Here is a 20,353-nt window from a genome sequence, read left to right as displayed (position 1 = left end):
TTAAGTGTTACCAAATATGAGAATGACAATAGCAATCTATTCTAACGATTGTTCTGTTATCAATTAAAATCGTGCAATTAAAAAGCCTTACAACAAGGTTCATCAGCATGTTTTGAGTTAAAAATAGCAAAAGCCTAAAAGTGCCAGTGCTGACACATTAATGTTAAATGTCTTGGGCAATGCAACACCAGTCTGTTCCTCTCTTATAACCTGAGTGTAGGAGCCACAAACCTCTCACTCTGCATCTGAATGTAATATAGTGTAGCTCAGAGGAGTCAAGAGGTCTTCACGGGGAGGAACCACATACTGACACTATGAGGAGAATTTATTGTGAGATCAGTGAGTGATGTGTTAGGAAAAAAAACATTTTTCAAGTGATATCTGCAATATTTGGTGAAGACAGCTTGTTGAAAGCTTGTTCTAATTAATCTGTCATCAAAGTTGTAAATGAAATGAATCAACAATTTCTTTTTTTTAAATTATTTACTTAAAAAGCCTCCCAGGTACAGCCCATAACATTTTAAAATACAGCAGTTTACACAATTATTATTAACATAGGAAAATACTAAGGAATGCACTTGAGAACATGATTTTTAAATAAATATTCTGCAAAAAAAAAAAAAAATGTTGGGTACAATAGATGAAAACAGTTCACCAAAAAATAATATGGAGGACGTTCTCTTAAATGGGAAGAAGCTGGAAATTATGTGCTTTAGAAACAATAGACTGTTGGACAAAACATAATATGATACACGTCAGTTCAGTTACAAATATTGAAAATAAAAAGTGGATTCAGAAGCACTTTGTGACAATTTGCAACATTTAAGATGTTGGGGAACAACCACAGAGACCGTGCAAGTCTTTATGCATAGAAAATTAAAAATGTATACATAAACAATCTACCCCACCTCCAAAACAAGAGGAATGTTTATCATAATCCTCCACCAAATTACATTACAAGTTCAAAGGAAAGAACAGGTTGCAGTCCAGTGCATGCTGTCTTAAATAGTAAAAAAACAAAACAAAAAAAAGTAACAAAAATCCGCTTACCGCCAAAACTACTGCGCATTTATTTATCACTATTGCATAACAGCCACCATATATTAAAGCTCAGACAGTTCCAATCTCAGAAGGTTATTAAACCACGTACCAGCTCCAGGAATGTCTGAATGTGTATGCATTGCAACAGTGTTGTGTAACCCACTGCCTTGCACAGCACTATGCTACAGTACATGTGAGAGAATGATAAGAAATGATAAGTGTAAGAAACAAAGCTCATGGCGTGTTTGAAAAATGAACTGCGGCCCAAAGAACTGATAAACCAGCCCTAAAAGCCAATATAATGCTCTCACTGATGTTCACTTGAGATCACAGTGTCTTATTTAGATATTATGTAGCTATTTCAAAGTCTCTTAATACACAAAGATCAATCCCACAGGATCTGCACATAAACGTTGTTAAATAATGCATAATTAACCTAGGTTCTACTGGATATCACCCAGTAAGGCTTTATGTTCTTTCTGCATCTAGAATATATTGAGTAAGGCAGCCTCAAAAGATGATCTAATCCGTATCACTTCTCGATTTTGAACCGAATAGCCAGAGCGAATCTAAAGACATAGCTTAGATACTACAGACAAAACATAAAATGTAACCTGAATGACTTCAATGAAAACAGATTTATAGGTAGACTTGGCATTAAGCAATCTGATAAGGCTTGCGCTTGCCATTTAAGAGTGCAAAAAGTTGTGTCATGGGTACCCTGCATCATGTGTCAAATACTAGTCATTATACTATATGCATATGGAAGTCCAATGCCTTCGCAAATAAATTTTTATATTTTTACAGGTACTTAAAACAGGTCATATCTGCATATGGACGTTCCCCAACGTACGAGCAGAACATTTTAAGATATCAGCAGACCACTGTTACAATATCCCATAGCATACAACTGAAAAACATGAAATAAACAGGATTTTAAGATATAAGCTTTTCTCAAAACAAACACGTAATAATAAATATCAGTTATAGTCATCTGCTAGTGCTGTGAGACAACCATTTTGTTTTGTAAAATGATTTAGTTGCATGATTACATCTACAGAACCCAAAAGAACTGGCAACGGTTTGTTTCCATCAGCTATGATTATAAACTTAAGAGCATGTAAATATAATTCTCTGTCTATAAACATCTCAATTGGAGAGTTCTAAAGGAAACTGCTACAGTACTTACATATAATACTTACAGTTGAATAATATAATTTGACCATAGATCCTACACAACTATTGTGGTCCTATTTTGGTATATTTTTATGACAAACACCACATCAAATATATCCATATAACTGTACGGTCTGGTTGTCTAAGATGCCCACTGTTAGATATTCCAATTGGGAAAGGTTTTAGTTACAGCTACAACAGCCAGTGAATTGTACTGCACAAATGGGGTCACATGACATATCTAGGTCTTGGGTCTTGACATGCAATACAACTTGCCTGTCCTAATCTACCTCAGAGTTACCTACTTCTTAACATGCAAACCAGCAATATATAGATGTTAAGGATTTTTTGACTTGGTCTCAGTCGGGTTAATCTTAGAGGTACTACTCACTACTAAACACTGGCTGTAAACTTTGGTTTGGTTAACTGGAGGGAAACTAGAGGTGTGGCTGGACTTTTGTGAGCATATGCTACCATTACTTTACTGGAAGTCACAATATAACACTAAAAATACATCTGCTAAGCACGCTATATCTGAATGATCCTGGTCTGGCACTGTGTAAACATCGCTCGCAATTCGTTCTCTTGGGTTTCGTTGACAGCGTCTGGCTCTGGGCTTTTCTGTACCTTTGCTACAGCAAAGTTGATGCCTTGGGTAAGTCCAGCCTGGGTTAAACTAGCCACCTGCACCATGGAGCTCCTGATCTTCGCAAAGGGCGACACGACGCGGCTTCCGTTGCCGTCCGCCGGGGAGGGTCCTGTGATGCCTTCTAAACTCTTTTGTGACCCGCATGATGTGGTGGAGCCTGCAGGCTGGACAGTCAGTAGATTTGCCCCTTGGACGGAGGACTCCACCTCAAGTTGAGATGGGCGAGGGAGTTGCTGTTGTGAAGATCCCAGTCTTGCGTCTGGATCCGAGGGGGCTTGAGGTGCTTGCAGTTTGGGTGCTGGAGCCACTTCCTCGAACACCTCTATTGGTTTGGTCTTGGCATCCTGAACAAACTTGTGGCAGTAAGCATCGATAGGTGTCCCAAAGTCAATCAGAATGGCTTCCTCTGCCTCCGAGGCTGTCCCAGGGGACTGGCCATCTAGGCCAACTGACAAGCTATCCGCAGTCTTATTATCACAGCCTGTGACTCGGATGACAGAGGGCACCGCAAGCTCGACGCTGCCAATTGACTGCGAGCGACTGCCAAGTCGAGGTGCAGATGCTACAATTCCACAGCTAGGAAGCACATAGTCTACGTTTTCCCGAGAGCCTGAGCATGGCTGCTCATCTGAGTTGTAGGAATCAGAATCAGAGGAAATCTCATCCAAATGTTTGTCGTTAAGGTCTTTCAAGGCTGCCGAACCAGTACTGCCATCATGGGTCTCTAAACTGCTGTCTGATTTCCAGAGGTTCACGTGCAAATTGGGCTTGAGGAAGTTCACTTTCACCTCAGGCTTTGAGAAGGACCCTAGTTTCCCCAAGGGCTTGAAGTTTCCAATGTTGACGTTAGTCTTTGTCTGCTTCACTTTCTGGTTTAGCGTTGAGAACTTGTTCAAAAGGTAACTTTTGCCTTGAGCCAAACCAGACCCAAGGACTTGATCCACAGCTTTTCCTTGTATTCCCATTATATCCTCGTGTGGTTTGCTGTGTCTCCTGAAACAAAGCAATTAAAGCAAGATTTAACAACAAAGCATGAATTGGCTTTTTTCAAAAGTGTCCTATAATGTGGACATGCTAGCAACCACAACCGAAGCAATCATATCCATATTATATACAAGAAGTTAAAAAAAATCTGATTTCCCCTGAGGTGTGAACAAAGCCTTTGTGTCCTTCGTAAATAAGGTAAAAACCCATCATGTTACAGTGTCTACTGAAGAAACCCACATACAAAAGTTTGTTCTTTTTTACCTCTCTAATTTCTTCTCAATGACCAGGACGTCAAGCCCCATAGCTTGCTTTGTAATACGAAGCATTTCAGCAATGCACTGGAGTGTGTCTGAAATGCAAACAACCCAACAAGTGCAGAGGAAAGGATCAATTATTTAACACAAACACAAAACTCTTCAAGCTCCACCAGCATACACAAGGCCAAGTTATATCTTTTACCAACTTAACCCATAATGTCATTCACAGAATTACGCAATACAGAAGAGCTGAACTAGTGCTACAACAAATCATGGTATCCCAACACAAACCTTTCCCATCATCCTCTGGATTCCGTGTAACAGCCCTCAGCGTATGGAAGTAACCGCTTATCTCCCCATTCTTATAGTGCAGCCGCATGCAGCAGAATTTAGGCTTTCCGAAAAGAGTTGGTTCTGGACCTAAAAAGACCAACATTGGCAAGCTGTCATGATATTATAGAACATTTTATTTAATAGGACAAAAATTACGCCCACAAGTTTATCTACAAGCTCTTACCAATTTCGATCTTTTCAAGTCCTTCTAAACTGAGTCTCTGGTACTGGTTGACTTTGTCCGCCTCCTCATCATAACTAAATAGCAACAGCAAAGTAAAGTGGCATTACTAAATCAATGCCAAGAAAAAAGGATTTCTTATTTTAGAAAACACAAACATTGAGATAAAATGCACTTACTAGGCTACATAATATGCACTGTTGGACAGCAGCAGAAGAACGTCAACATCTTTATGAGTGGCATCTATAAGACTAAAAGTGGGGGGTGGGAACAGCATAAAAAAAAAAGGTCAAAATCTTAAAAGTGAGGCTCATAAACAGTACTATTATACCCTGGGCATATAGGAGAAAGAGAAACACTGGGAAGGCAAAATGCATGAAATTTTACTAGAATGTATTTAATCATCCGATGTTAACTTTGGCCATAATATGTAATGCTTATTTGAGTTAATCTTCATACAAGATATGCTCAAATAAGAATAATATATTATGGTCAGAGCTAACCTCTTTAAGAAGAATTCCAACCCAATCAGTAACAATTTTCAGGCATCCATCACCATGACCTACCACCAACAAATGTTCATAAGATTTGAGGAAATATGGCTCCCTCACCCAAACAATAATTGTACAATATGGAAAAAAAACAATATGTACAAGTACCTCTGAGCCACTGACAAAAAACTGTAGGAGGAAGAGTACACTAACAATATGAATTTTTAAATCAAGCTTTATAATAGATCTAAGTGTTATTACTTTAATTTTTTAATTGTAGTTCATTTTTTATATTATTGTAATTTTTTATTCTTAAGTTGTAACTGAATGTTTCCCAATAAAGAAAAAAAGAGAAAAAAAGAGATTAAATAAAGGGCCATTCACAGAGAACACATTTCTTTATTCCACTGTGCAGCTTTGTTATTATTTTTCTATGTAAATATTGAACGCCACCTTTTTTAGAATGCTGTGTAGATGTTAGTCTAAGATAAAAAAAGGAACATTTTTAAAAAGCACAAAAGACCTTTTGTTTCTTTTGATTTCACTGCCCTGCATCTTGCGTATTTGAACGCAAAAACGCGTCCTGTGTGTGCAGTCCATCAATAAAGAATCTTTTTCTGAAACTGCATCATGCAATTGGCATGAAATGAGAACTCTTCTTAAAGGAAGATATTTTAAAGAATGTTGGTAATCAAACAGTTGATGGCAGCCTTTGACTTCCACATTAAGAAAAAATACTATGGAAGTCAATGGCTACCGTCAACTGTCTGGTTACCAACATTCTTTAAAATATCCTCTTTTGTGTTCAACAGAAGAAAGAAACTCATACAGGTTTGGAACAACACGAGGGTGAGTAAATGATGACAAAATTTTCATTTTTGGGTGAACTATCCCTTTAAAGCACTGCATGATAAAGTCGAGGGCTCTCACCTTGGATCACAGTCGATAAGAGCCCATCCACCATGGAACTTCTCATCATCAGGTAGCAGCAGCTGCATGTACGTCTGCAGCAGGAGGCTGACCTGCTCCTGAGCTCCTCTTTGGCTCTCCTTCTCTTTCTCCTCATGCTCCTTTTCTTTGCTGAAGATGGAGTACAGGTCTTCTGTTACTGGATGGCCCATCATCAGGTCTGGGAGGATCAGAGATACAGTACATGGCAAATGAGGCACTAAGGTGTGTAGATTAAAGGTGAGAATTAAAATGACATTCTTTCACGCTCACCAATGACGGCCTGTCGGTAGGCATCTCTGAAGCGGTTCAGATAATAACGATTAGCTGAGTTCACACCATCCTTCATCACGCCCGCTAACTTTCGCTCTCCTGTTCGTGTGAAATCTCCCTACACAACAGATTGCACATATCAGACTAAGTGGACAAGTTTAGTGGGTAGTCATCACTGTCCTACTTCAGTTATGTTATGAGACTTTAGTCTCAGGTTTTACTCCCATTACAGCCTTAAAAAGACGCTGTGGGAATTCCTTTAGGAAGCCGGTTTTATTTCGTAGAAACTATGAAAACACCAAAGACGCTTTAATATATTATGTTTTTTATTAGACAGATGAGAAACCTGATTAGTTTCATTAGTTTTCGACAAAAAACTAATCATGTTATATAGCTCAACACAGTAAGTCTTATTGTTTAAATCTGGTTTTCTTGATTTACAGCGAGTACCAAGTTTTACCATGCCTAATATTGATCTAGCTTACTGCAGTGTGCAACAAGTGTCCCATAGTAGCCCCCTGTGCGAACGCAGAGTAGCACTATAACAACTTTCAACACACTCAAATGTATCTAATATGATAAAACAGCACTGCTTTACTCCACATAAGCTTGACCGGAAGAAGCGAAAGCGGTGACTGTGGCATAATAAAAGTTCCCTGCTGTCGAGACGTGTCGCGCTCGTCTCTCATTAGCAATTGCTCTAGCGGCCTCATTTCTGCTCGCACAGCACTCAGCCTTGCTCTGCTTCATACTACAGTGACGTTAATAATCTCATCCATGAACATGATTTCTGCCCAAGTCCCATCCTGATTCTTTTCCACCGGCTGTAGATGTGAAGACAACACCTCCCATGATTCCGCAAAATCAAGGCGTCATTATACTATGCCTTTGTTTTGAATAAGCGACCTCTAGTGGCAAAAAATTACATAGTGTGCCTTTAAGAAAAAAATTAATTATCAAAAAAATGATCATCATTAATTTATATAAACAAGTGAATAAATTATTTATAGTTAGAAGATTTATATAATAAAGTCACTCCCAATAAGATGACTGGTCAAAAGATTACTGACTTGTAAATCTGCAATCTAGATGCCATTTGCTGACAGATGGTGGTGTAAACAGGCAATGGGGACAGCATAAAATCAAAGGCAGGCATTCAATCTATTTACCTTCAGGGCAGCTGTGCCAGCATACTGACGGCTAATGGTGTCTCCATTGTTGGCCCACATCACCTGATAGATCCTGTAACACTTGAGGGGCAGTGGCTGCTCGGGTGGCATTACACCAAGTTTTTTCAGCTGGAACCAAACAGATCAAAAGACTCTTTGAATGTACTGGCTTACTGTGAGCATCTGAGAGAGGCATTGTTCTGTGGGCGCGGTATGGCAGCATTTCTAGAAGTCACAGTTTTATTTACACCTTAAGGCATTTAGCATATGATCTTATCCAAAATTACTTTAATTGTTATGTATAAATTTATCCGTGTAGCATGTTCCAGTCTCAAATGTGAATTTGTATACCTGCTGTTCCATGACTACACGGGCGATAGCGGCCTGTACCACATTAGTTCTGTCCAAGCAATCCATGCAGTTAACCCGGAAGATGCCTTCCTGTTGGCAGATGACTCCTGCTTGGTCCACCCTATTTGCAAATCAAAATAGATTGATAACTAACCAGCTGTCCAACTCGGGAGCAGTTCTTGAGAGAATTGGGACTTAAAGGCAAATGAAAGACTCACCAGGCCCATCTCATGTCTGTGATAATGTCATAGATGGCATCAGTGAGAGTCTGCACATTCTCAAACTTCATCCCTCGACTGGGAAGTGACAAAGGAGAAAATTTGTTGTTGAGTTATGACCATAACACGCTCTCTTGTAAAAGTCACAAGGGTGGGTATCTTACCAGTGCTCATGGAAGTCAAATGAAACGTATGTTAGGTTGGGATTATTGTATAGCAGCACTTGTTTGAGGTAAGCATCCCCAATCATCTTCTCACGTCCATTTTGGTCCACTAAATTAATGATGACCTGATGGCAAAAGAAAAAAACTCTCTATAATCGAAGGATATCTATTGCTTTTTGTTAGGGCTGTAAAATTTTATGTGTTGACAAATGCAATTAATAATGCAGGTGGTCGTTTGTTTTGACCATTAACACATTCATTTTGACATAACAATTCTGTTCTGTGTTGTTTCTAATAAAAAAAAAGCTAAACTAAAAAAAGTTTAGTGTCAGAGTTTTTTTTTTTTTTTTTAAAGAAAATAATACTTTTATTCAGCAAGGACAAATTAGATTGATCAAAAGTGACAATAAAGACATTTATAATGTTACAAAAGCTTTTCTTTTCTTTCTTTTACATTTAAGAAATGTTCCTTGAGCACCAAATCAGCATAGAATGATTTCTGAAGGATCATGTGACAGTGTCATTATATATTATTATACATTACATATTTCATTATGAATGTCATCCACGCAAAACTGCTGAATTCAGTAATTAAACACATTTATAGTCTTCTAAAAGAACTGAATGCCCTACTTTTTATACTACATTAAAAAAAGTATTAGTATTTCACTCATTGAAATTATTTTAAACACACCTTACCAGTTTTTTGTAAATCTCAACTTGCTGTTCAAAGTGAGAGGCAAAAAAAGGCATAGTTTCCCTCTCTCCTGCAACAAAACACATCCGAGATAACACATCATATAGGAAACACACAACACTGCAGGTGGATCACAGTATTAAAGTCACAGTAAAGTGCTGAGCCATCACCACTGAATCTCAACATCCTCTCTGAGCACTGTTTAACTAAGAAGCCATAAAAGCACACCTGCTTCACACCTGATGCCATTCACAGGACAAAACATTTCTAGACGATGACTACGCTGATGCATCAGTGATAGCTTGTCAATAAATAGAAGTGCTAGACTGTGCTGCGAGTTAGATCTCATTTATGACTCGAAGAGAGAATCGATTACACAGATATGCCCCACCTTTCTCTATCCGAGGTCTAGGGTTGTAGCGGTACCCAGCTTGGCTCCAGAACACAGGGACAGAGCCTCGCGTTTGTACAAAGGACAGCGTGTGACTGTGCACGTGGATTAGCTGCTCTGTCTCCACATAGTTGGCCACATGTCCGTCTGCATCCACCCCCCTCCGCTTGTAGCGCATTCCTTCATTGCAAAGCACATGATGACATTATCATATTGACGGCATGCAGAGAAAATTTGAATTTTATTTTCCTATGTGCTGTACCTGCACGGTGGCGGCTTCTTCTGGAGATGAGGGCCACGGTGAAGCGAGGGTGAATATCATCCACACAGGTGGGTTCCTGCAGAGGCGTCTCCGGGCTGCTCCTCTCTTCATCAGAGCTCTCGTTATAGTTCACCACCAGCTCCTCCACCTGCACGAAGCCTTGGATGATAGGAATCACCCAAAAGTCCACCTGAGGCACCTGCAAAACAGTATTATCACCATGCAGGGCTGGTTTACAAATTCAAACATTAACTATTAAAATTCTGGAAAATTTGAGAAAACAGTTTTGCACCTGCAGGTCAATTAGGTCTTTGACCATGTGCTTGTTCCAGAAGAATCTATCATCCACCTAAAAGAAAACAAAAACATATTATGGGCATCAGTATTCTGTGAGATTGTCAGATGGAATATGTTCATGTTTGTGTTTTATGGACTTTCTATTAGAAAATACAGAGAGACAGGAAATGACTGGGGGGACAATGGAGAATGGGATTGGAAAATGACACAGGTCCACACCACAGACATTAATCTTTTTAACACTGGTGAATCAGTGTTATTTTAGTATTGTTTATATACTAACATAGTATTTATTAAAATTTTGTATGTGCTATTATTTTTATATTTTCAGTTTTAATTTTGAATAATTTTTGTCACTCTTTTTTGGTTTTAAAATATTTATATTTTATTTCAGTGTGTCATTTTTTCATCTTATGTTTATATTTTATTTTATTTCATTTCAGATTTATTTCAATTGATTAAAAATATATATATTTTTAGCTAAAAATAACACTGTGGTGAACCCACTATTGTTTCTTCCCTTCAATCTTTGTTCATTGTTAGCTATATCTTAAGAAATAACTGATACAAATTTGTCAGAGCTCAACTGTTTAGAGCAATATCCAGGAAGTGTCTAAATATAATAGTTTATTCTTTAAAAAGAGAAATGAAGCTTGGCTATGAATGTCTTGCATCCTGTGTGCGGACAAGTGCAAAATAGAGCGAAACATCATCATTCAAATAAACTCAACAGTTTCCTGCTTTCTCAAGTATTTGCATAATTGTCACCAATCTCAATATTAACAGACATTTTAAAATTTGTCATTATCCTAAAGTCAGTCTTTTAACATTTTTTTCTTATTGAAAATGGAAGGAGTTGAAGTAAATAAACAGCTACTAACTAAATTTTGATTGCAGTCTTTTTAAAAAATAACTTGAAACACTCAATCAGTAGACATTTAACTTTCAAAATACATAAAACAGTCTCTCACCTTTTTCCACAGGGGTTGATCGGACTTGCCTAACGCTCCCTGTCGCTGGACTGTATTGGTGAGGTCATAGGTCAAACTATAGTAAAATGAATCCGAGTCCATGAATATCTTATAGAGCTCATCAAGCAGCCGCCTCTCCAGACGTTCTTTCTCTTTATTCTCTTTGACCTGAAAGGCAGGGGAATACTGGATGGGAGTGAACAAACAAAAGGAGATTAAAGAGACAATGCTAAGTTAAAGAGAAGTACATTTATGGGGGAATCAAGAGGCTCTGTTTTTACATTTTCAGATTTTTTTTATATATTAACGATGCTATCAAGTCAAAGTACAAAGTAGATTAAGTAAAACAGGAATATTTAGTCTCAAAATGATTGCCATTTTAAATTATATCAATTATCAAAATTTCCAAATGACCAATCAACCTTTTTCTTCATGGGAACAGCAACATTAGATTTGATCTGACTCAGGGTCTTTAACAGGAACTTGGAGTCGTCTGGTGACTGGGTGATTTTCTCTGGTTTGTTGATTCCAAAATGATGCTTTTTACAGAGCTGCAAGTGAATGAAAGAAAAAGAATTGTTTATAAAGAGTTAGTGTTATTGCTAACAATCTGCTGTTATTGGTGACAAACCTACATCCATATATAGAGGATATGCACGTGACGTCACTGTCGGCTGGAGTGACTGCGGTTACACCCACTTAGTGGCAAAAAAGACTGAGTAGCAGCATTGGTTTTCAAAGCCACGAACACACAAAACACATTCAAAATGGGAAAGAGCTGTGCAATTGACTGTACAAATAGATTTGACAAGAAATATGAGGTATATTTTTACAGACTGTCGAACACTAAAGAAAAGAGAAGCAAATGGATCGCTGCAATTCACAGAAACAACTGGACTCCAGGCAGCGAAACATGGATTTGCAGTTATCATTTTGTTAATATGTTGAATTTTGGGGTAAAATCATACCCTATATATTGTATTGTTATATACTGTATTGACAACTCATCGATTAAATAAAGTTTTAGAACCGGATGATATATATAACATTGATATAAGCGATCACCCAGATTTAGACCTATATAAAACGTTCACAGGCAAATTTGCTTTATGTATTTCCCTGGCGTCGAAATCAGGCACATATAAATGTCTGGAAACACAGTCCCTGGCTGCATGTCAATATCCATGGATTACTAGATCTCTAGTAAGTTGTAACAGGAACACTATTGAGTCCAACCTTTAGTTTAATAGTTTGTTTTACTCGTGTTTTACTCATGTTTTTGCAGTTTCCCCTATTAAATCCAGTCATCCAGCAAGCTCTTTTGCCACTCAGTCCGGCTGAGGGGGTGTGTTTCGACGGGGAAGTGACGTCAGTGCATACCCTCTATAGTACATGATCTCTTTTTACCCTGCTCAAAGTCCATCTGAAAAATGCTGCTACGGTAATTGCTTTAATTAAAACCAAAAGGGTGCCAGGTTGTGTACTAAAACTAGCCTGCTGATGCCAGAGCAAATTCATGTGCCCATTAAATAGAAAGAACAACTAGAGTCAAACTACACAGGCAGGCTGCTATCTCAAAGTAATTCAAGGCAATTATTCTGTGATAAACTACTCAAGCAGAGATAGCACACCAGGAGAATGGATTACAGTGACCTCTGACTGTTTCACTTACATGTTAAACATCTCCTTTCAATCCCAGAGGCTCTGCTGAGAGACTGACTCCTTAGAAACATCATGCTTCCTCTGGAACCCTTAGCAGCAAACACCACTACTCTTGCACTAATCACATGTCAACCATTTAACACACAAAAGGGCTGAAATACCTAAAGTCTTGGCCTAAGCATCAACTGGACATTCTAACAAATGGGAATGTGGAAAGACAGCCCGGTAAATTCTATCAGGATCCAATAATTTGCTTCTTTTTTTTTTCAAATTGTTCCTAATAAGTGCTTTGAAACACTTAAAGGGGCTATATATAAGAATTTTCATGTATTCATAGCTTTTGTGTAAACAGCTTGTAACAAAATTTGGGGGAAAAAAAAAAAGACCTTCCCGACTTCCTGGAATGTCTACGAAAGTGAAGTTATGTATAGAACTCGGGACGTTTTTGCCAGGAAAATCAAAAGGATGTGACGTTTACGCGCACTCCCGAGAGCCTCTCTTCTGTTCAATGACACAAAATAAATGCTTATACAATGTTCAGGATAATGCCAAAAGTAATGTCAATGTGTAATCTCACATAGCCAGATCTACAGTCTATAGTCTCAAATATACTTTATAATCAAACTATCATAACAGTGTAATTTTAATGACCTCATCTGTCGACATAATGATGGTGACTTGCAAAGCTGGTGCAAACATATCCACGTCGCTATGATCAGATGCTTTCTTAACTGCTGTTTTCTCACAGCTGTCATTTTTGTTGTGTTTCTTCTGTTACTGAGAGGAAAGTGTGCAGCACATATTTACATATTCATCTAAACATCGCTCTCAGCAGTGTGGGCAGCATCAGGACGTTCGTTAACAGTATATCGCTGCAAAGGTATTTTCAACTTCTTTTTATTTCTAAGCGAAGAACTAGAAAAAAGAATTTTGCCATGTGTATATCAAGGCCTTGAATCAAGTTCAGTCTCTTATACGTTATGTTTGTGAGAGTGCGAGAACAAGCAACATGTTTTATTGTTTGCTGCAGTTTCACTTAACGGCCACCTGTGTCACTAATAACAGGGTTACTGAATTCTACATATAGCCCCTTTAAAGGATGTTCATTTCTGAATGAAATTTTTTCTGATAATTTACTCACACACTTCTTTTCAAATGTAGACGTGAACATCATGACATGGGGGTGAGTAAATTATCAGGGAATTTTCATTCAGAAGTGAACTAATCCTTTAACCCTGGGTCATTCTAAAGCTTGGGTAAATGGAATCCTGCGTTATCTTTAATCCAGGGTTACAATTAATCCTTGGTATTCACTAATTGCACGTCAACCATTTACTACACGAGAGGGCTAAAATAACTAAAGTCTTGGGCTAAGCGTCAACTGGGCATACTAAAAAGTGGGAATTTGGGAAGACAGTCCAGTAAATTCTATCAGGATCCAATGAATACTCTCTACCAACATGGATAATGACAAGAAATAACTCGTCAAATGTTAGAGCAACACATCTATATGATGAAATGTAATGTAGCTAAGTTTTACATTATGTCTTTGTCTGGTTCTATACTAACTTTAAACAAATCCAGCATGGAGAACATTTGCAAAAAAACAGTATTAGTCACCTCTAACTCTAGATCCTGTGGTTCATCCTCTGAGAGTGGAATGACTACTATCTTGGTGATCTTGTAGACTTTGTGGTCTCCTGGCAACTGGCCCACCAGTGCTTTCTGGCGAATCAGGATCAGACCCAGAGGAAGATCTGCCCAAAAGGGGGGAGGAAGGGAATGTGTCATGAGTGCAGAGTTCCACGCCTCATTTTCCTGCTCTATCCGGCATGATTCATTCCTATGGCAAACATTCTCATAACAATGACTTCAAAGACATTTGCATTGAGATGAGATGCAGTCATACTTTCACTGACAACTCAATGTAAATCAATAGATAAAAGCGCACCCTGCAGCAGGCAACTCTGAGATCTTTAGGTGGAAAATTTAATGAGAACAGCCTGGGCTCTTTGTAGAAATGGTACAAGGAAATATCAGGTTTGCCCACTGGATTATGTTACAAAGTAAGGCATGTATACTATGTAGCAAGAAACTGATGATATGGCTCATTTATCTGTGTAATCTCAATTATTTTAGCCATCAATAATAGTACAAAACGCAGAGTACATATACAGACATAGCAAGTATTTCTCTGATAAAGGAAGACAAATAATGACATTATACATAATGTCAACCTGTTAACAATAGACAAGAGGTTGACTTCTCAAATCAACCACAGAATGATGAAATGAAAGTATGATGTATGCCATCATGTCAGTTTCACTGTGCATATAATCCCTCAAGAGCTTCCTTTTTAATCTATTAAGAGGCATTTGTTTAATGTAAATGGATGTCTATATATGGATCATCCATGACAATATTCTTTAAACTGAGTATCATGTAAATACCACAGTATGTGAACATGGGAATTATTCAATGCCATTCTATTTAACCTGTTAAAGCTATATCAGAACAGATGGGCTGCAAAGCACTGAAAGACATTTAGCAATTACAAAAAAAAATATTAAACCAAATTTAGCTGAAATGTCTGATGCTGGAGCATCATTACTTTAATTACAAGTCTCTGGTACCCAGTTTCTTCCTGCTGCAAACTGAATTACAGAAGAAACAAATGAAAATCATGTTTCTATTAAATCAGGCTCTGAATGGTATTTTAGCAATAATAAGGTCTGCTTTAGTCCAAGAGCCACCAAATTTATTGCACACATTACAGTGAATTAAAAATGTTAATTCTCGTCCTTTATACACAAAATATACTAGATTGATGATCAGACTTACCGGCATGAAGCTGTATTTTTCCAATAATACCCTCTACAAGGCCCAGACAGACAGGGTTCCATGCTAGCAGGAGGTCGGTTGCTGAAAGGAGGATAATAATAAATGTCACAAGTGTTCAAAACATTTTCTTCAGTTCTTAATAAGGGCTTTTCACACTTGAGATATTTAACCCTGGGTAAATGGATTCCTGGGTTATCTTGCTACACATTTCACCTGCTCACAATTTACCCAAGGTTAACAATTAATTCTAGGTATTCGAACGCTGAAGTTTCAAACTCTACATTCCTAAACCCAGGGTTAATGTTCTTATTTGCATATTTGCCGTTGACCTGAATTCGGACTATAAAAGGTAAGAATGAAACGGTCTCTTCTTTACCCCAATTCACGTTTTCCATTATCATTTGACATTTTTCCTCTCAAACTCCAAAACGACTGTTTATACAATGTGACATATGCAACAATTTTTTCATGACTGTCCAAAGCACGTGAATATGAGGTATGCGATTGGGAGTTTGTTGTTAAGCATCTAGCTGTAAGATTTTAACACCACATAATTTCACACTGTACAAGATTCAAAACCCCGGGTAAAAAGTAGTGCTACTGCTAAACCCACTCTAAATTACAAATGTCAAAAGCCAGGTTCCTTACATAGATGACTGCTGTCTTAGGTCATCAATTTGCTAAGTAGTTCCTCTTAAGCTGATTGATTAGCATCACCTACATTGTCAGGCATGATGTGTGAGGTCTGAGATGGCATGTGCAAAGACAGCATTTTCTGGAGCGTCTGCGAGTATGGTAGCTTAATGGCTCCTACTGTCTTTTGACAGAAATCATAGTTCCACTTGGAAGAGGACGCTCTCAGCACATTTGCACTGTCATGCACTCAACCATCTCCTGACTAACTGGGAAGAGACGTTCACCGCCTGATGATGGATGGCTGGGAGTTGGATGAGCTGCATCATGAAGTTGCCAAGAACTCTTCATAATGACCATCAGCTTGGCATTGGACATCATTCCAGTTTGAGGAAAGTTCTCCAACTACTACACCATGAAAAGCTAGTACATTCATGGAGTTGAATGATATCTTGGTACCCGCAATTACTTGATGGGAACCAATACCAAATACCAAGAAATTCTGAAACTTAATGTTCAGTTCAACATTGCACTCAAATTGTTATGACGATAATACAATTTGTAATTAAAATACATCAATGTGATCTATTCATACAAGTTTGAAGTAGCTAACCTTTAACTTGACATTATGATTTATGCATCTGGCACACTACACTGACTGGGACTGAATAATAAACAAACTATTAAGTAATACAGTGGTATAACCTCACCCAGACATGCTGGCAACTATGGAATTTGTTCAAAAGAACTGAGACTGTATCTATGCATCATGAATACAGTGGAAACCCTTATCCAGTTAAATAATGAAACAGACTGCAACCTAAACCCGATCAGCCCGGCTGAACACACGTGGCTTAAAACAGCTAGAACTTATTCAAATCTTCACAGGCTGCAGTGTCCCCAATACACTGCAAGTTGGACTAGCTTCCCATCTAGTTTTAGATTTGGCAAGAGATAAAAGTGTGTGAATAGGCTGACATTCACAGGTGAGATGAACAAGGAGTGTGAGAAACGCCTGTCATGGTTGAGCATGCAAACCTTTTTGTAAAAAACGAAACAAAAAAACAAAAACAAAAAAGTCTACAAAAAAATATTTCTAGTAAACACATTTTTGTCATTTCTGATAAAAGGCATACGATGCATAAAATACACAAGCGATGTCAAAACTGCCTGAGGTTAAAGAAGCGCATCGGAACCTAGTACTTTATTGGTTTAAGGCCTGGGGAGAAAACTTTCATTTGACTATCTACCACTACTATGACACCTACCACTTTCTCACTTTCTCCAGTAAAACAGTCACATATCTGACCCTGACTTTAACCTTCACCATTTAACTGTCTAACTATATAATTCCCTTGTGAGACATCTAAAAGCATTAGTAATATCCAGCAGCATATTTAGAAATACACACTGGTCAGACGAGTTGATGGACATTTAAATATTTATTCACTACTGACATTTCTTCCCAAACAGCTACAGTTTTTAAATAACGAATTATAATCAAAATAAACTAATAATGTTTAATTAAGGCCATTTGGTGGTCATTTGTAAGCCCTGTAAACTGGTTAAATGCTATTATTCACAGATCTAGCCTGCACTGTTGGAACTGGGCCCAAAGGATGTCATAACGCAAAACCAAGTTAATTTTTTATGCAAAAATAAGCAAATTATATTTTTAGATAATATACCAAATATGCATTTTGTTTATTATTTATTACATCATATATGCATTTCACTCAAATGAAAATTCTGTCATCATTGACTCATCCTCGTGTGGTGTGGCTTTCTTCCATGGAACACGAAAGTATGTTCGAATTTTAGGCACTGACAGGCTTTCACTATTCTCTTTTCCTGCATGGGGGAAAACATGATATGAAAGTAATGGCAACGGAGTCTGTCAGTGCCTAACACTCTACCCAACATCTCCTTTTTTGTTCCACATTTTTGGAATAACAGGGAGTAAATGAAGTCAGAAATGTCATTTTCATGTGAACTGCCCCTTTAAGATTATCACAGATCATAGATCTGACATCTAAACGCCCTTGACCAAAATATACCTGACCCCCAAACCACGTATACTGTAGTAAGTAAAGGGGTTTTAGGCACGACATGCGACCAAAACATCAGAGGTTTGCACAGACACTCGTGTCATGCACGCGCAGCTGTTTTGAAAGTAGGGCAATGAAAACACCACAACTGGGCATCTTTCAAGACAACAGCCTCGCTCGACAAATTACAAAAAGCTGACATTTCCATCTCTTTAATATTTATACAACTATACAACTCAGTGATCCATCTTTTTGTCTCTGTTTTGAAGCAGCGTGTCGCGTCCATTATGCGTGAGAAATGGCAACAACGTAGACAGTGAGAACGGAAACACTGAAACACATGTACACTATTATAAGTTAAAATGCAAGCATTACCCGGTCTCACGGCCACGGATCCATCCTTCCTGCTGCACCACAGCGCGTTATCTCCGCTCTGGAGAATATAATGATCTTTAGCTTGAAACAGCTCCATGTTTATCATAATACCAAAACATAAGAGCGTCCCGATACTAAACCGCTGGATTTGTTCCCGAACGGAAAAACGAGGAAATGAAGCTGCTCCCTTATCGTCCACTGGCAATCCAAATAGACGCCAGCTAACCTGCTAGCTCTGTACCTGTGTAAACGTTTATAATAATCTGATAAAGCATCGTGCCTCTATGTCAGGTACTGGCCGATCATCGAAAATGGATCCTCTGCGAATTTAATGTCAGTTTAGTAAGTGCGATATTATAGTAGTGGTTCGGAAATGTACCGGTCTGTCTAATATTTTCCACTGAGGGGAGCAGCAGCGACTGAAACAATTTCCTCCAGTTATACACACACGTGACCTCCTCCGTCACACCAAACATAGTTCATCTGTGACTAGATGCCCCACCTGTAATACTTGTTTTGATGTATTATTTTATGTTAGATCGTTACTTGTATTGCATTGTATAGAACCTTATATAATTATTGAGCTGTTTCAATATTATATTGCTGATGCAATGTTTGAAGGGTTGTAAAAGTTGGTATTATTCTATGTAAATTCATGGTTCTGTGGGTTAAAATAATGAATCATTCAAGTCAAGCAGTGTCAATTATACATGACATTATGGGGGTCACACTTATCTTAATGATCAAATGTATTTGGGAAATATAATGTTTAATAAATTGATAAATCATTGCCATATTCCAGTTTTGTCTATTTATCTTGTGATTATGATTCTAACAAAAGCGCACGAGCAATAATGTTGCTGTGATGTTTAAAAATATGGGCTTGAGCACTTCTGCTGGAATTATTTCAGACACTATATTAAATGCATAAAATGCAGTACATCAAAAGCAGAAACATGTTCTGTGTGAACTGCAGTTTCCATTGTTTTTCTATGTAAACATGTACTAGTTTCTGGGCACCCTTGACAGTTTATTGCCTTGGGCCCCTTGTGAAATTGCATTTTGGAGGGAGGGGGGACCCTGTCTAAAAAGGGCCCCTAGAATCATCCTAACATTCCACTGTTTTACAGCGCCAGACTGTGTTTTGCATGCAAAATGAGATCTGTGTGAATGGACTCTGAAAATGTGGGCCCTAACTAACTTCTGGAAAAAAAAAATCACTATTTTATGTTTTAGCGAATTGGTATCTCATCTGTATGTTTTTCTACTTACTACATCACTGATGGTTAGATTTAGGGTTGGGGTTTGGGGTGGACCTTAATGCTTATGTTTTTAACTGTTTCCATTCGATTCACATCATACAAATTCATACAAAATTGGCACATCATAAAATGGTTGTTTTCTCATGAGATAGGGTTGAAACTCGCTGAAACATAGGCCTTATACACTTATGTAAAACTTTTTTTTTTTTTAAACATACCAACCTTTTGTTTTTTATTAATATAATATAGACTATATTAATGATAGTCTTTGAAATCCATCCTAAAATGACTGGAGAGATGCAGGAGTAATCAGTGGTCAGAGAAGTGTTGTTCGCTGTCTGGTTTGTAAAGCTGTAGTTGGCAGTAGGCGTCACTCAGTAACTCCTTTGTACATTATAGTCTTTGAAGCCCATCCTAAGAGGAAATAAAATGCTATCTAGATGTAATATTATCCCCAATTGATTACATAATGCTGTGGCCTCACTCTAGTTTTCAATAAACTAGTTTTATTCTGCAAATTTTCCTAAAAGGACTCTTTACTGCTGACTCATTTCTTGACTTTTCTAATCTTAATAGCTTAACCTTATTAATCACTGTGGTTTTGGTTGACCTACATGTTTAGCTAGACCTCTTTATTATAACTAGTAATTCATAACTTGTTTGTAATTTTGATGTT

General features: G+C 37.9%; 1 protein-coding gene across 2 annotated transcripts; it reads right to left on the bottom strand.

The window, feature by feature from the left end:
- Window positions 1-464: 464 nt before the first annotated feature.
- Window positions 465-18,854, bottom strand: inpp5f (inositol polyphosphate-5-phosphatase F). 2 transcript variants are annotated; one of them, XM_051915913.1, is made up of 20 exons: window positions 18,416-18,854; window positions 15,360-15,440; window positions 14,139-14,275; window positions 11,279-11,407; window positions 10,857-11,042; window positions 9,881-9,937; window positions 9,589-9,787; window positions 9,327-9,506; window positions 8,938-9,005; window positions 8,239-8,363; window positions 8,075-8,152; window positions 7,857-7,977; window positions 7,506-7,634; window positions 6,337-6,454; window positions 6,046-6,244; window positions 4,804-4,875; window positions 4,628-4,701; window positions 4,402-4,530; window positions 4,115-4,202; window positions 465-3,859 (listed from the first exon to the last, which is right to left on the bottom strand). In XM_051915913.1, exons 1-20 carry the CDS (start codon window positions 18,519-18,521, stop codon window positions 2,746-2,748), a joined length of 3,390 nt encoding a protein of 1,129 aa, XP_051771873.1. In that variant the 5' UTR covers window positions 18,522-18,854; the 3' UTR covers window positions 465-2,745. The 2 variants fall into 2 exon arrangements, with proteins under 2 accessions (XP_051771873.1, XP_051771874.1); XM_051915914.1 differs by having other exon boundaries at window positions 10,857-11,024.
- Between the last annotated feature and the right edge of the window lie 1,499 nt (window positions 18,855-20,353).

The sequence above is a fragment of the Ctenopharyngodon idella genome, chromosome 13 (assembly GCF_019924925.1).
Source record: "Ctenopharyngodon idella isolate HZGC_01 chromosome 13, HZGC01, whole genome shotgun sequence".
Taxonomy (NCBI): Eukaryota; Metazoa; Chordata; class Actinopteri; order Cypriniformes; family Xenocyprididae; genus Ctenopharyngodon; species Ctenopharyngodon idella.
This window is presented reverse-complemented; position numbering and strand designations above follow the sequence as displayed.